We start from the raw sequence: 15,377 nt of genomic DNA, 5'->3' as shown, positions 1-15,377 counted from the left end.
ACTGCCTGTGTCCGTGCTTCCTTCTTGAGCTAGGCTCCGTAGCCAGGCTAACGTCACTAACAGCTGATTCCAAGTGGCAGGGAGCATAGCATCAAACAACGACCCTCCTCTCCCCTGGCCCCTCTCCAGCCACCCATCTCCTGCGACCCTCCCCTTCCCCCCCCCGCAGCCACCCATGTCCAGTGGCGACCCTCCTCTCCCCCTGCCCCCCCCTGCAGCCACCCATGTCCAGCGACTCTGATCTCTCACCTGCCCCTCCTTCATCCACTCATGTTGTGTAACGAATTCTTCAGGGCAGGCAGGAAAGATTCACGGTGCTGCCTGCCCGCTGCAGGCGCTGACGCTCCCCCGCTGCAGGATCGCTGTTCAAAATGGCCGCCAATACTTACAAGAGCGGCCTCCAAGACTTCAACATAAGTCTCGCGAGACCACCACTGGAAGTCTCGGTGGCCATTTTGAACAACGATCCGGCAGCGGGGGAGCGTCAGCGCCAGCAGCGGGCAGGCAGGACCATGGATCTTTCCTGCCTGCCCCGAAGATTTTGTTACACAACCTGGGTGCATGAAGGAGGGGCAGGTGAAAGAGCAGGGTCGCTGGACGGGGGGCAGGGTGAGAGGAGGGTCGCCGCTGGACATGGGTGGCTGCAAGGGGGCAGGGGGAGAGGAGGGTCGCAGGACATGGGTGGCTGGAGGGGGGCAGGGGGAGAGGAGGGTCACTGGACATGGGTGGCTGCAGGGGGGGCGAGGGGAGGGTCGCTGGACATGGGTGGCTGCAGGGGGGGCAGGGGGAGAGGAGCGTCAGTGGACATGGGTGGCTGCAGGGGGGGCATGGGGCCAGGAGGGTCGCTGGACAGGGGTGGCTGGAGGGAGGGGGTGAGGGGGGTCCTAAGACCAGAAAGGTGGGGGTGGAAGGGGGCCTCAGACCATAAAGGGAGGGGGCGCACACACTCAATCTCTATCACATACACTGTCTCTGACACACTCTATCACACTCTCCATCTCTCTCACACACACTCTCTCTCTCTCTCTCAAACATACACTCCGAGGAAAACCTTGATAGAACCTGTTTCATTTCTGCCCTTTTTTACTAGTACAAACATAAACACTCCAGGGACAGTGTAATACTTCATTTGTGGGGGCACGGCCTGAAACACAATTACACCACTTATTTTCAGACTCCAATGCAGCAGAAGCATTCTGCTTTATCTCCTCCCTTCCAAGCAGCCTGCACAGAAGAGGAAGGCAGCTAGTGAGCCTGGAGCAGGGCAAAGAATAGTCATTACTCCCTAAGCCAGCCCCTTTTCTGTTGCTCCTGGCCCACCCAAGCCACTCCGTAAATTCACACAGTTCCACCTCTCTTTTTATCTACAAATTAAGACCTGACTACACATAAATAGGTGGGAAAATGTGGGATACAAATGCAGCAAATAAATATAACTGGCCTTGAGCTAACACTGAAAAGGACACGAGCTAAATTCAAAATTCCATCACATCTCATCTGAAGAAAAGAGATCGAAATTACTTGGAAGGAGTATATTGAGAAGTACCTGAAAGAATCAATGTACAGCTATACACATAAGCCAAGGTATAACTACGAAAAAAGAGGTTTCACAATACATCTAAGAAGGTTGAAGAGAACACAAGTAAACGCAGATGATTATTAAAAAAAAACACTTGGGACTGTTCGGGAAAACCGTAAGAACTAAAAAAGTAACTAGCTAAGCTGAGAAGAATAACAAGCCGGCACAGCATTAAGGAAAGTAGCACATAAACCTCGGTTTCCCCCCCAGTTGTCCAAACACTTCGAGATCGCATTTACCAACCCTCTGACTTCTCTCACCCCCACTGCAAAGGATGTTCTTCACCTATCCAAGGACCCAGCTTTACCACTTATGAACAACTCTGTAAAGTAGAGTTCACAGCCCCCCTGAAGAAATACTCTCCACCATCCCAAACCTTAAGATATACAGAAAAAAAGAATCCGCATCGTACCTTCAGACACCACCACGGAATACCGTTACACCGGCGCCTACCGGACGCATGTGCAGCACTGTTTACCGTCCGACCTGCTTATTGTGCCAGTGTCGTAAAGATTTAGGCTACTTCCTGGGCCAGCCACGCGCGCAGCCAATAGCAAGAGTCGGTCTACACCGCTCCTCCTCCCACCACGAACGAACACACAGGAGGAGGACGTGACGTTGATAGAAGAGAGGAACTGTTAGCAAATTCGGCTGTGCTGCTGCCGGCACGCAGTTTATTATCAATAGCGGCGACAGGCTGGAGGGAGAAGAAGAGGCGCGAGCGCCGGGTTTTAGAATGGTAAGCGACTATAGGCCCAGGTGAGTAAAGCGGGGAATCCCTACGGAGCTGGACTTCAAGAGCTATACCAGCTCTGCTCCTCAGTTTAATAGCCCCCTTAAATGCAGGGAGCACAGGGTTAAGCTGCATTCTTTTTTTTTTTTTAAATCTATTTGCATGCTTCTTATCTGTGCACCTCCCCCCATGCCCAGCACGGGGCCCCTGCAGAGGCATTGCGGAGGGGGGAGCGCAGCACAGGTGCAGGCGGGTAGAAATTTCACAGCAGTTTCAAGTAGGGAAAGTTAAGGACCATCCGCATGTTCCCTCTTCCCTAAAAACATTGAGTTGTCCTGATAGCCGGTCAACCGACCAGTCTGTTCCCGGGGTTGGCAATGAGATGGGGGTCATGGCACTGCTTACACCAACCCCCCCCCCCCCCCCCTCAAATCTGCCTGTGAAAGAGGGACCATCACTTAGAGTTTGGCTAGGTTCTCTCCTCTACTGGCTGCACGCTTGGGTTTGTTGCATAATTGTAGTTAATTTATTACTCTGAATTTGGTGTCATACCTGTTATTTCTGGAGAAGTGGGTTATATGGAAGAAGGGGATTGCCTGTGATTTGACTTGCCCCTTCCCATTCTCGGCTACTGGAAATCTGTTAAAAGTAATTACACTTTCAGCTAGGAAGCCTGGCAGCAACTAGGAAAAGAAGATTTGCTGACAATGATCATGGCAAACTTTGTTTTCTGTAGAATATACTTACACAGTTTGCCTGAAAATGATTCTTTCAGTGCATTGTGCTATAGTTCCAAGTGCCCTCTTGTCCATTTCAGTTATTCTGTCCCATTTTCCTAACAATTATTTTAATAAGAAACTCCGTGTCATTCTTGGGCTATGAAAGTAGATATTGGCCAGAGAGTTCATTACCGCACCTTTTCAATCCAGGTGGTTCATTTTGTTTTGATACCACAAACTACACACCCCCTGTCGAAAATTCCTGGCTACGCTACTGTAAGAAACTAACAAACATATAAATGCAATCTGAAAGTTTGCAAACAGTAAGTGTTCATTAACAATTGAAAAGTCTTTATTACCCAAACACATCTGTGGCTTTCTTCTTTTGACATTGTAAAAGAAAATGGGGGGGGGGGGGGGGTTGGCTTTGTTTTAAGCTCTGTGACAAATCTTTGCTTGAATCGTACAGCTTCTCAAACAGGCTGCTGTAATATTTGTAGCCTGGAGCAATTGGCATGAGTTCTAGCAATATGTTTTCCATATGTAAGGGATAAGATTTTGGTTTTATGAGCATACTTTAGAAATAAAGATGCATTATATTATGGTCAGAAACTTCTGATTTTTCCGGATGTGGCGAGAAACAGACAGGGTCAATGTAAAAAAATTTCATGAATTCACGTGTACTTGCAGTGGGATTAAGTTCCCATGCAAGTGTATGATTAACTTTTAGAATAATAGTTTTTCTTGATCTCATTCAATTAGAAACTTTTTTGGTGGAAAAAGTCAGCTTAAGCTATACCTCAGGCATAGGTCAGATTAAATAATAAATGGTATATAGTATCCAGCCTTAGAATTACTGATGGAATTTCCTTTGTTTTGTACATATAAATGTAACCATCAGCTCCCGTTAATGTGGGCTTGAATGTTATATATTATAATTATGTATATTTCTCCTTTTCTTATTGGTTATAATTATTCTGTGTTTCTGATGAAAATTAATGTGATATGGTTGCCTTGTTAGTCCACTTTTAATGGTAATAAAAATAAAATAAAACAGAGAAAAGAAAATGATACCTTACCTTTTTTATTGGACTAACATGATAAAACTTATAAAGAATTTATTTAAAAAGTTTTCCATATGTAAAATAATGCTTTGGGTTGAGTTTCCTTCCTAAGTAAATTTTTGGGGATATCATTATAGGTAACTGAAATGCTCCTCTAGGATGGACCCTATAGCTAACCATAGCTGTCACCTCCTCCAGCAGCTCCATGAGCAGCGAATTCAGGGCCTTCTCTGTGACTGCATGTTAGTGGTGAAAGGTGTCTGCTTCAAAGCACATAAAAACGTATTGGCTGCTTTCAGTCAGTACTTCAGGTATGTAGAAAATGTAATCTTGCCACTAAAAACCAGATTTCAGAAACAAACAAGTCCAGTCTTGGTAACTGGTGGCATTTTTAAATACCATATACCGTCAATTGGTGAAAGTAACAGAAGCAAGCTTTTTATAAATACAAGAAACTGATTTTCTCCCCTTCCTCTTTCTAGGCCTCATCAAGAGGCCCACTCTTCCTCAACTGTTGATTGGCCCTAGAAGAGACTGAGATGCACACAGCACTGTAGAACTAAGATGAAATGTAAAATTATATGGCCCTAGTTGCTTTAATTTTTTTTCACTCATTCTAGTTTGCAGTGATATAGCAAGTATACAATAGCACCTTAGAGTTAGCACAATACATTAAACATGTTTAATTGTGGATGCAGCTGTAGAGTTATACACCTTTTTTTGTATGTGTAAAAGCATATTACTTTTCATCCAGTTAGATCAGTCCAAACTAGTGAGTTGCAAGCCACTACTATCTACTGGAGGTAGAGAAATACTAAAGTCTTCCAGTGACATCACCAGTGGTACAGCAGGACAAAAAAGGCCTGAATCCTGAAGGCACAGTCCCAGGACCACATCCAGTGAGGTTGATTTCCTTGGATCAGTAGTTCTCTCAAGGTTCAGACCATGGTCCTTATCCTGATCGAACCAGGATTGATTTATCTGTCCTGGACCCAAGTTGGTGCACAAGGGTCCATGCTTGGTGAAGCATGCTGGCATAGGTTGCTAGCAGGTTTAGGGTCCCTGGGTTCCCCACCATCCCCAGCCTACTGCCTCTGCAGTAGTTTAAAAAAAAAGAAAAGAAACATTGTTTGTTATTGGGTTTTCAGCTTTATTACCTTGTTTGTTGTTGGAGAATAAATGTTCAGTTTGCAGGAAACAAGAAAAGTAAAGACAGAGCAGGCTTAACAGTGGGGCAGCAGGGAACAGCACAGCCATATCTGGTGGCAGACAGATCTAGAGCCCACAGCAAGTCCTTTCCGGGTTCCCAGAGAAGTGTTATTGTGTGACCTGCAGCTCAGTCGTGCTGCAGGGCCGCCAGTGTAAATCCTGTGGGGGCTGAGGGCTCAACACCACTGCCTGTTCCTACTGCATCTAATGGGATGCACCTGTTTTCCCAGTCTCCTGTCCCAGAAAGTCTCCTCAATGGGGAATGTGGTAACATTGCTCCCCACCCCTTCGATTTGGCCATGTTGGCTGCAGTTCCTTCGACTTAACTGGGGCTATTTTGCCACCTTCACACCATTGCAGAAAGGAGGAATGGTCCAACTGAGGGGTCACTGTTTAGAAGGGGTGGGTGACCCATGGGGTCTTCAGGCTCGGTCATAGGACCCCCCCCCCCTAGGGGGACCCCAGGGCTGGAATGGCTCTTTATGATTACTGACTAGACCAAGCAGGCTTTCGCCAGGAGGTCTCCCTCAGGAAGGGAACTTCAGCCATTGGTTGTATTCGGCATGGTTTCCAGTCCCAGCTCATGGTGTGATGCACTTGCGATGGCTTAGTGGAACCTCTGCAAGTGGATCTTAGCGCCTCTTTACTGTTCGCTTCTGAGGAGAGTGTGGGTACCCAGAGGATGGAAGTTTGTTGAATTCCCCACAGGGGCCCTCTCTGGAGCCACAGGTCATCTACCCAGAGGAGGTATAGGCATTCCTGGTAGTCTGCATCTTTTCACAACAAGGATCTTGATCAGCTCATCTACTCGGTGACCGATGCACTCCAAATTTCTTCATCCTTGCAAGTGGAGCCTTCAGGAAGATCCTATTCTGGAGGGCCTCAGGCCACCAAAAGCCTTTCTGTTACATATAGCCCTGTCTCAGATGGTCTTGGTAGAGTGGGAGGCCCCTGAAGGAATTCTGCAGGGCACCAGGGATACTAGATAGGTTGTATCTATTCCTGTGAGAGGACCTCAACAAGTTATTCCAGCTTCCAAAGGAGGATGCTCTAGTCATGGCAGTGACTAAGAGGACCACTACACCGATCGAGGGAGACTCGACCTGGAAGGATGATCACAACAGGAAAGTGGTGCAGCTCCTGAAGCTTGAAGCTTTTGCCTCTTCAGTGATTGAGATGAAGGCTGCTGTGTGTGGAGGTTATATTGCTTATTCTGTCTTGTGTTGTGCGCAGTAATCGCCTGTAGTTCCCCCCCCCCATATGGAGGTAGTGGAATCCCGACAAAATAGTCCTTGTCAAATCGGCCCCTAACAAAATAGCCCTTGACAAAATGACCCCTCCCACAAAATAGCCCCTGTAACAAAATAGCTCTTCTCAAAAATACAAAATATAGGCTATCCAAATGGAAGAAAACCTTAATGAAAAGGAGAGGGCGATTAAAGCAAATTCACTCATCAATTAACATTTCTCCCCTCTTTCTTCCCTTCATATGCAGTCTTCCCATCCCATCCATTCACATGCCGCAATCTCCCCTTCAGATGTCTTTCTCTCCCCCAATGATGGCCCTCAGCCACTCTCCCCCCACCATTCAGAATTTACCAGTTCTCTCCCTCCTCCCCCATCTATCTGCTTTGCTCGCTCTCTCTCCCCCCCCCCCCCCCCCGCATTTCCTGCCTCCAACATTTACTCTATCTTTTTTTTTTTTTTTTTTTTGTTACATTTGTACCCTGCGCTTTCCCACTTATGGCAGGCTCAATGCAGCTTACATGGGGCAATGGAGGGTTAAGTGACTTGCCCAGAGTCACAAGGAGCTGCCTGTGCCTGAAGTGGGAATTGAACTCAGTTCCTCAGGACCAAAGTCCACCACCCTAACCACTAGGCCACTCCTCCACTCCTCTCTCCTTTTCCTCCCAGCCCCAGAAAAAAACAAACTGGGAGCTTCCCCTTCTGCTTGCCCGTCTGCCTAAGCCTGCTGTCTCCCCAAGGGGAAGCTTCCAGTTTGATTTCCATGCTGCCACCAGCCCCGATAAGTGAGAAGAGAGGAAGGTCGTGTTGGTCTGGGGCAGTTGCCCCCCCCCCCCCTGTGCCCCCCTCCACAGTGATGCCTGTGCTTCTGGAGTCAGCCAGGGATCAGTATTCATAGAACACAGGAACAGTAAGTATTCTTCAGTTCTACCCCGTTGGGCCCCTTTGTCAGTGCTATTTTATCAGGAGCCAAATTGTGGGCAGGCTTTTTTGTCGGGGGGGAGGCGGGGGGCTATAATGTTGAGGCTATTTTGACACGATACCGGAGGTAGCACGTTTTGGAGTCCAGGTCATTCTAGCAGGCATTCTGTTCGAAGTCTGCATTTGTACCCAAATGGTGGTTTTGATGATGGCGGCCTACAGAAGACTATAGCTTTGCCACCGAGCACCTGATGCAGCCTCTGTGACATGCATAAGAAAGCTACTACTACTTATCACTTCTATAGCGCAACTAGATGTATGCAGCGCTGTACACTTGAACATGAAGAGACAGTCCCTGCTTGAAAGAGCTTACAATCTAATCAGGACAGACAAACAGGACAAATAAAGGAGAAGGGAATTAATCAGGTGGGAAAGATAAAACATACAAGGATACTGTACAAGTGAATAGGGGTTAGGAGTTAAAAGCAGCATCAAAAAGGTGGGCTTTTAGCCTAGGTTTGAAGATAGATATGGAGCTACCCTTTTGGGGCTGGTTACTCTTTGTTGAGGACTTGGAGAAGTTGTTGAAGGACCTGGGGGAGGCCAGATCCCAGCATCTTCAAGAATATCACCCCTGGGTGGCCTTCCTTTCCTCTGGAGGAGAGCCTGGTCCAAGGATTGGGGCCATATTTTGTCTTGGTAGGACAGTGGCTGACCCTTCATCAGCTAAGTTCGAGAAGGGGATGCCCTTTCAGGGATCTCTGCCATGTGTTGCCATCCTTCTCTTCCTTAGGGGCTAAAGGATTTGTTTGTTTCATTTGTACCCCACGCTTTCCCACTCATGGCAGGCTCAATGCGGCTTACATGGGGCAATGGAGGGTTAAGTGACTTGCCCAGAGTCACAATGAGTGTCAGCCAAGCCCCTCACTGGGTCAGGTAGGCAACAGATGCCGCTGCTTTAATCACAAGTGAACCCTCATTACATCCAGTTGGGGTATAGGAAGTAGCACAATGAGGTTATGCCTTGGAATTTGCCAAACTCATTTATAATTCCTTTATGGTGTTCTCTGTGGCTCCCCTACCAAACAGGAAGCAGCAGAAGCCACCCTGCAGCAGTTAATGCAACTAAGAGCAGTAGAACCAGTGCCTTATAAGTAGCAGGACATAGGGCATTATTCTGGTTATTTCATGGTGCCTAAGAAGGGCATTTCCTTTCACCCGATCCTGGATTTGAAGGGAGTCAATGCATGTCTCAAAGTACCTCTGTTTCAGATGGAAGACTGCTGTCAGTGATCACCTCTGTCAAGCCGGGCAAGTTTTTCATATCTCGACCTGGCAAAGATGTATCTCCATATTTGCTATCCAAGAGCCTCATAAATGCTTCCTTCGGTTTTGTGTCCCAGGCAAGCATCTTTGGTTCTGAGCATGCTGTTTGGCCTGGCAATGGCACCACACATCTTTTTCCAAGGTGATGGTGGTGGAAGCACATCTTCACAAACAAGGAATCCAGTTGTACCCTTAATTAGACAATAATAAGCCTTGTATCTGACTTGCCATTCCATATGTTACGAGAAACTTTGAGAAGAAGCTTGCCTTGGAGGCAGAAACATCTAATAAAAACTTTTAGGTACATTTGAAGCAAGAAGCCAGTAAGTAAATTAGTTGGATCACTAGGTGATTGAGGAATGACAAGGCTGTAATGGAGAGACTAAGAGGCATATTTTCAAAGCACTTATCCTTGCAAAGTTCCATAGAAACCTGCACCTGCTCAGGTTCATGGTGGTGACGCTTGAGGTAGCACCCTTGGCAGAAACTCATATGTAGCCACTCCAGATAGCACTGTGGTCCCATTGGTCCCCACGCCTCCAGATCTTTGATGTGTTTTTTTTTTTTTTTTTTGTTACATTTGTACCCCGCGCTTTCCCACTCATGTCAGGCTCAATGCGGCTTACATATTGTATACAGGTACTTATTTGTACCTGGGGTAATGGAGGGTTAAACTGCTCTTACTAAAGTCTCCAATGACCTATTACTGGCTAAATCCAGAGGTCTCTATTCCATCCTCATTCTTCTTGATCTTTCCGCTGCTTTTGACACTGTCGATCACAGCATACTCCTCGATATCCTGTCCTCACTTGGATTCCAGGGCTCTGTCCTTTCCTGGTTCTCTTCCTACCTCTCCCTCCGCACCTTCAGTGTTCACTCTGGTGGATCCTCTTCTACTTCTATCCCTCAGCCTGTCGGCGTACCTCAGGGTTCTGTTCTTGGTCCCCTCCTCTTTTCTATCTACACTTCTTCCCTTGGTTCATTAATCTCATCCCATGGCTTTTCCTACCATCTCTATGCTGATGACTCCCAAATCTACCTTTCTACCCCTGATATTTCACCTTGCATCCAAACCAAAGTTTCAGCATGCTTGTCTGACATTGCTGTCTGGATGTCTCAACGCCACCTGAAATTAAACATGACCAAAACCGAGCTTCTCATTTTTCCCCCCAAACCCACCTCCCCACTCCCTCCGTTTTCTATTTCTGTTGATGGCTCTCTCATTCTCCCTGTCTCCTTGGCTCGAAACCTTGGGGTCATCTTTGACTCTTCTCTCTCCTTCTCTGCTCACATCCAGCAGACCGCCAAGACCTGTCGTTTCTTTCTTTACAACATCCGTAAAATCCGCCCCTTTCTTTCCGAGCACTCTACCAAAACCCTCATCCACACCCTTGTCACCTCGTTTAGACTATTGCAATCTGCTTCTTGATGGCCTCCCACTTAGTCACCTCTCCCCTCTCCAATCGGTTCAAAACTCTGCTGCCCGTCTCGTCTTCCGCCAGGGTCGCTTTACTCATACTACCCCTCTCCTCAAGTCGCTTCACTGGCTCCCTATCCGTTTTCGCATCCTGTTCAAACTTCTTCTACTAACCTATAAATGTACTCACTCTGCTGCTCCCCAGTATCTCTCCACACTCGTCCTTCCCTACACCCCTTCCCGTGCACTCTGCTCCATGGTAAATCCTTCTTATCTGTTCCCTTCTCCACTACTGCCAACTCCAGACTTCGCGCCTTCTGTCTCGCTGCACCCTATGCCTGGAATAAACTTCCTGAGCCCCTACGTCTTGCCCCTTCCTTGGCCACCTTTAAATCTAGACTGAAAGCCCACCTCTTTAACATTGCTTTTGACTCGTAACCACTTGCCTCCACCTACCCTCCTCCTTCCTGTACACATTAATTGATTGGATTTGCTTACTTTATTTTTTGTCTATTAGATTGTAAGCTCTTTGAGCAGGGACTGTCTTTCTTCTATGTTTGTGCAGCGCTGCGTACGCCTTGTAGCGCTATAGAAATGCTAAATAGTAGTAGTAGTAGTAGTAGTAGTACTTGCCCAGAGTCACAAGGAGCTGCCTGTGCCTGAAGTGGGAATCGAACTCAGTTCCTCAGTTCCCCAGGACCAAAGTCCACCACTCTAACCACTAGGCCATTCCTCCTCCTGCCTTCTGCTCCCCAGTTCTTTTCACAGTTCACTGGCATGGTGGTATGTTCCAGTCACATGTTAGTGGGGCTGCCCTTGGCCTCACATGACTGGGTGCTGGTCACCACCAAAGCAGTTTTGCAAGGTGTGAGCACCCATTGCCTGGGTTCACTTGCTCAGGACTCCTGAAATCAGGAAGAAGCCTCCTGGACCATCACTCAGCTGGAGCCGAGTGCCATTCATCTGGCATTTAATGTCCAACAGTGCCAGGGCAGTGACCTATATCAAGTAGCAAGGCGTAACTCGCAGTGCGACAGTGGCTCTGTGTCTGGGTGGAGTAGCAGGCATAGAATGCCCTTGTGCAGTCCTGGCTGGCTGGCAGGATCTTCAGGATAATAGTGAGTCACCCATTTCTTTATCTTGGTGCACCACCTGTTCCTCAGACCCCATCCCCACCAACTTAACACCATCTCTCCTACTGTCACCCCCCCCCCCCCCCCATCTGTCATATCCTCAACCTCTCTCTGTCCACCGCAACTGTCCCTGACACCTTCAAGCATGCTGTAGTCACACCACTCCTCAAAAAACCATCACTTGACCCTACCTGTCCCTCCAACTACCGCCCCATTTCCCTCCTACCCTTCCTCTCCAAGATACTTGAACATGCCGTTCACAGCCGTTGCCTTGATTTTCTCTCCTCTCATGCCATCCTCGATCCGCTTCAATCCGGCTTTCGCCCCCTACACTCGACAGAAACGGCACTATCTAAAGTCTGCAGTGACCTGTTCCTTGCCAAATCCAAAGGTCACTACTCCATCCTCATCCTCCTTGACCTATCCGCCGCTTTTGACACTGTCAATCACAACTTACTTCTCGCCACACTGTCCTCATTTGGGTTCCAGGGCGCTGTCCTCTCCTGATTCTCCTCTTATCTCTCCCACCGTACCTTCTGAGTACATTCTCATGGTTCTTCCTCCACCCCCATCCTGCTCTCTGTTGGAGTTCCTCATAGATCTGTCCTTGGACCCCTTCTTTTTTCAATCTACACCTCTTCCCTGGGCTCCCTAATCTCATCTCATGGTTTCCATGCTGATGACACCCAGCTTTATCTCTCCACACCAGACATCACTGCAGAAACCCAGGCCAAAGTATCGGCCTGCTTATCCGACATTGCTGCCTGGATGTCCAACCGCCACTTGACATTGAACATGGCTAAGACTGAGCTTATTGTCTTCCCTCCCAAACCCACTTCTCCTCTCCCTCTACTCTCTATCTCAGTTGATAACACCCTCATTGTCCCCGTCTCATCTGCCCGCAACCTCGGAGTCATCTTCGACTCCTCCCTCTCTTTCTCTGCCCATATCCAGCAGATAGCCAAGACCTGTTGCTTCTTCCTCTATAACATTAGCAAAATCCGCTCTTTCCTCTCTGAGCACACCACCCTTACTCTCATCCACTCTCTCATTACCTCTCACCTTGACTACTGCAACCTACTCCTCACTGGCCTCCCACTTTGCCATCTATCTCCCCTTCAGTCCATTCAGAACTCTGCTGCACGTCTTATCTTCCGCCTGGACCGATATACTCATATCACCCCTCTCCTCTCCTGGCTTCAGATCAGGTACCACATACAGTTCAAGCTTCTCCTATTAACCTACAAATGCACTCGATCTGCAGCCCCTCTCTACCCTCATATCCCCTTATGTTCCCACCCGTAGCCTCCGCTCTCAAGACAAATCCCTCCTTTCAGTACCCTTCTCTACCACCGCCAACTCCAGGCGCCGCCCTTTCTGCCTCACCTCACCCCATGCCTGGAATAATCTCCTTGAACCCATACGCCAGGCCCCCTCCCTGCCCATCATCAAAGCGTTGCTCAAAGCCCACCTCTTCAATGTCGCCTTTGGCACCTAACCACCATACCTCTATTCAAGAAATCTAGACTGCCCCAACTTGTCATTTCACCCATTAGATTGTAAGCTCCTTGGAGCAGGGACCGTCCTCGTTTGTTAAACTATACAGCGCTGCATAACCTTAGTAGCGCTCTAGAAATGTTTAGTAGTAGTGGCACTGGATTGGCACTGACTTCCTTGGTATGTGGATCTAGTGTGCCTCCTGGCAGGGCCTACCCCTGCACCTGTGGAGTTGGGGCTCCTAGTGCGGGGTCTGTCATCATGGGTGACTACAAATGCCTTTTGGCTTGTAGCCTGGCCCTTGAGAGGTGCTGAATAAAGGTTTTTAGGCCTCAGTAGTCTGTATGTTCCTCAGAGCTAGGCAACAGTCTACATCCCTGGTGCATGTCTGGGTTTGGCGGACCTTAAAGTGCTGGTTTGAAGAATGTCAGCTCTCTCCCTATTAGGTGTAGGTCCCACCTATCCTAGAATTATTACAGAAGGGCCTCAAGTAAGGCATGGCTCTGGGCTCTCTGAAGGTGTAAGTGATGACCCTATTGTGCTTCTGAGGCAAGACCCAAGGGGCACCAGAGAAACCCCTTGGGTTTTTCCTTGGAAACACAATAGGGTCACCACTGGCACCTTCAGATATTGTACGCTTTCTGTATGAGATGAGGCCCATTCATCTTCTGCTCCGATCAGTAATTCTTCATTGGCAGGGTCTCTCTTTGAAACTTTAAAGAGGGCATTTGTCAAGGATCTTAAAACCATATTTTATGGTGGCCATCTGTTTCACTAGGCAAGTTTCAGAATTGCAGGCCTTGATGTGCAGAGACCCATTCTTCTCTTTCTCAGAAGATACGGTTTCTATCCATACGGTACCGTCATTCTTGTTGAAGGTGCTGTCCCCATTTCATTTAAATTGGGCAGTTTATCTCCCAGTCTTTACAGACCAAGGAGGGTGGTCAAAGGTCTTGGTGAATCTTCGTAAGTTGGATGTTCACAGGGACTTACTGTGATTTCTTGAGGTGACCAATTCACTTTTGACATTTGAATAGGCTTTTATTCCTGTTCATGGCCTGCATTATGAAAAGGCTGCCTCCGAAGTATCCATAGTACGATAGTTTAGGCCACTAAACTAGTGGAGGAGTGGCCTAGTGGTTAGGGTGGTGGACTTTGGTCCTGGGGAACTGAGGAATTGAGTTCGATTCCTGGCACAGGCAGCTCCTTGTGACTCTGGGCAAGTCACTTAACCCTCCATTGCCCCATGTAAGCCGCATTGAGCCTGCCATGAGTAGGAAAGCGCGGGGTACAAATGTAACAAAAATAAATAAAAATATTGAAGCAGCCTACGTTACTCTCTGGAAGGTTGTTCCAGAGGGTCTGTGGGTGTAGAGAACAAAGGCCCAGGCGGTCTTGCCAGAGGATATTTGAAGAGCAGCAACATGAGCGTCATTGCATTCTTTTATGAAGCACTCCAAGATTGATATGCTTGCTGAAAGCAATACAGCCTTTGCTAGGTCATTATTCAGGGGACCTTGCTTTACCCTCCCAGCAAGGTTTTGCTCTTTTACATCCTTCTGTTGTGGGCTGGTCTACCTGGACAAAAAGGGAGGTAAAATTTTATTTGTACCTGTTAATTTCCTTTCCTTGAGTCCTGCTAGGCCAGTCCAGGACCCAATCTGGAAGACTACAGCAAGAGGTTCATACCTTGGATCTCTCTGCACAGCAAGAGGTTCATTCCTTGGATCTATCTGCTCTCTCCCTGACTCCTTGTATATAGAAACATAATATAGTAAATGACAGCAGATAAAGACCTGAACGGTCATCCAGTCTGCCCAACAAGATAAATTCATTGTTAATTGTTATCAAAATTGCTACAATGGTTACCCTAGTGGGGGGGGGGGGCGGAATTTTTTAAAGCCAGCAAAGTTTGGATAGTGTCCTTCTGCTTGAGCATTGTCATAGTAGGAAAGGGGATGGGATTTGATACACTGCCTTTCTGTGGTTATAATCAAAGCAGTTTACAAAATAAGTACCTGTATGTTATATGTACCTGGGACAATGGAGGGTTAAGTGACTTGCCCAGAGTCACAAGGAACGGCATGGAAATCGAACCCAGTTCCCCTGGTAGAGCGTCGTAACCCACTAGTTTGGACTGATCTAGCAGGACCCAAGGAAAGGAAGTTAACTAGAGCTGCACATTGATAAAATATTTTAATCACAAGATTAATCGCAGAAACTGACCTCTTGCATTTCCCCCTGTATAGTAAGACAGCAGATGTGTAGTCTCAAAACTGACATTTTAATCAGTAAAATGAAAATAATTTTTCTTCTGTTACCTGTTAATTTTTTTTTTCTAATCATCTTGCACCCTCTGACTGTACTCAGAACTCTTTCTGTACTTCCTGGCCATTTTGCTGTGCTTCCCCCCCCCCCCCCCCCCCACTTCTTCCTTCCATATTAAACTAGGCTGCTTCTAGTCAGCCTAAGGGCCTTCTCTCTGCCACTCCCCACCCACACAACATCAGGAAGTTGCATCAGATAGAAGAGAG

General features: G+C 47.6%; 2 protein-coding genes across 4 annotated transcripts in view; one reads left to right on the top strand and one right to left on the bottom strand.

Annotated features, from left to right (window-relative positions):
- The window catches only part of LYAR (Ly1 antibody reactive), a 72,226-nt gene extending 70,129 nt beyond the window's left edge, over nucleotides 1–2,097 (bottom strand). The window contains exon 1 of the mRNA XM_030192597.1: nucleotides 1,992–2,097. The gene's annotated coding sequence lies outside the window, so the exon portion shown is untranslated. The remainder of the gene's footprint in view (nucleotides 1–1,991) is intronic.
- A 144-nt stretch (nucleotides 2,098–2,241) lies between these two features.
- ZBTB49 (zinc finger and BTB domain containing 49) overlaps nucleotides 2,242–15,377 on the top strand; it is a 77,817-nt gene continuing 64,681 nt past the window's right edge. Inside the window, exons 1-2 of one of the 3 annotated variants that reach the window (XM_030191184.1) lie at nucleotides 2,252–2,318; nucleotides 4,233–4,406. In XM_030191184.1, coding sequence (XP_030047044.1) covers nucleotides 4,255–4,406 — 152 coding nt within the window. In that variant the 5' untranslated portion in view covers nucleotides 2,252–2,318; nucleotides 4,233–4,254. Of the gene's footprint in view, nucleotides 2,339–4,232; nucleotides 4,407–15,377 lie in introns of all 3 variants that reach the window. The other 2 variants (XM_030191183.1, XM_030191185.1) reach the window with 2 other exon arrangements.

This window comes from Microcaecilia unicolor, chromosome 2 (assembly GCF_901765095.1).
Source record: "Microcaecilia unicolor chromosome 2, aMicUni1.1, whole genome shotgun sequence".
Lineage (NCBI taxonomy): Eukaryota > Metazoa > Chordata > Amphibia > Gymnophiona > Siphonopidae > Microcaecilia > Microcaecilia unicolor.
The sequence above is the reverse complement of the archived record's forward strand: the minus strand, read 5'-3'. Positions and strand labels throughout refer to the sequence as shown.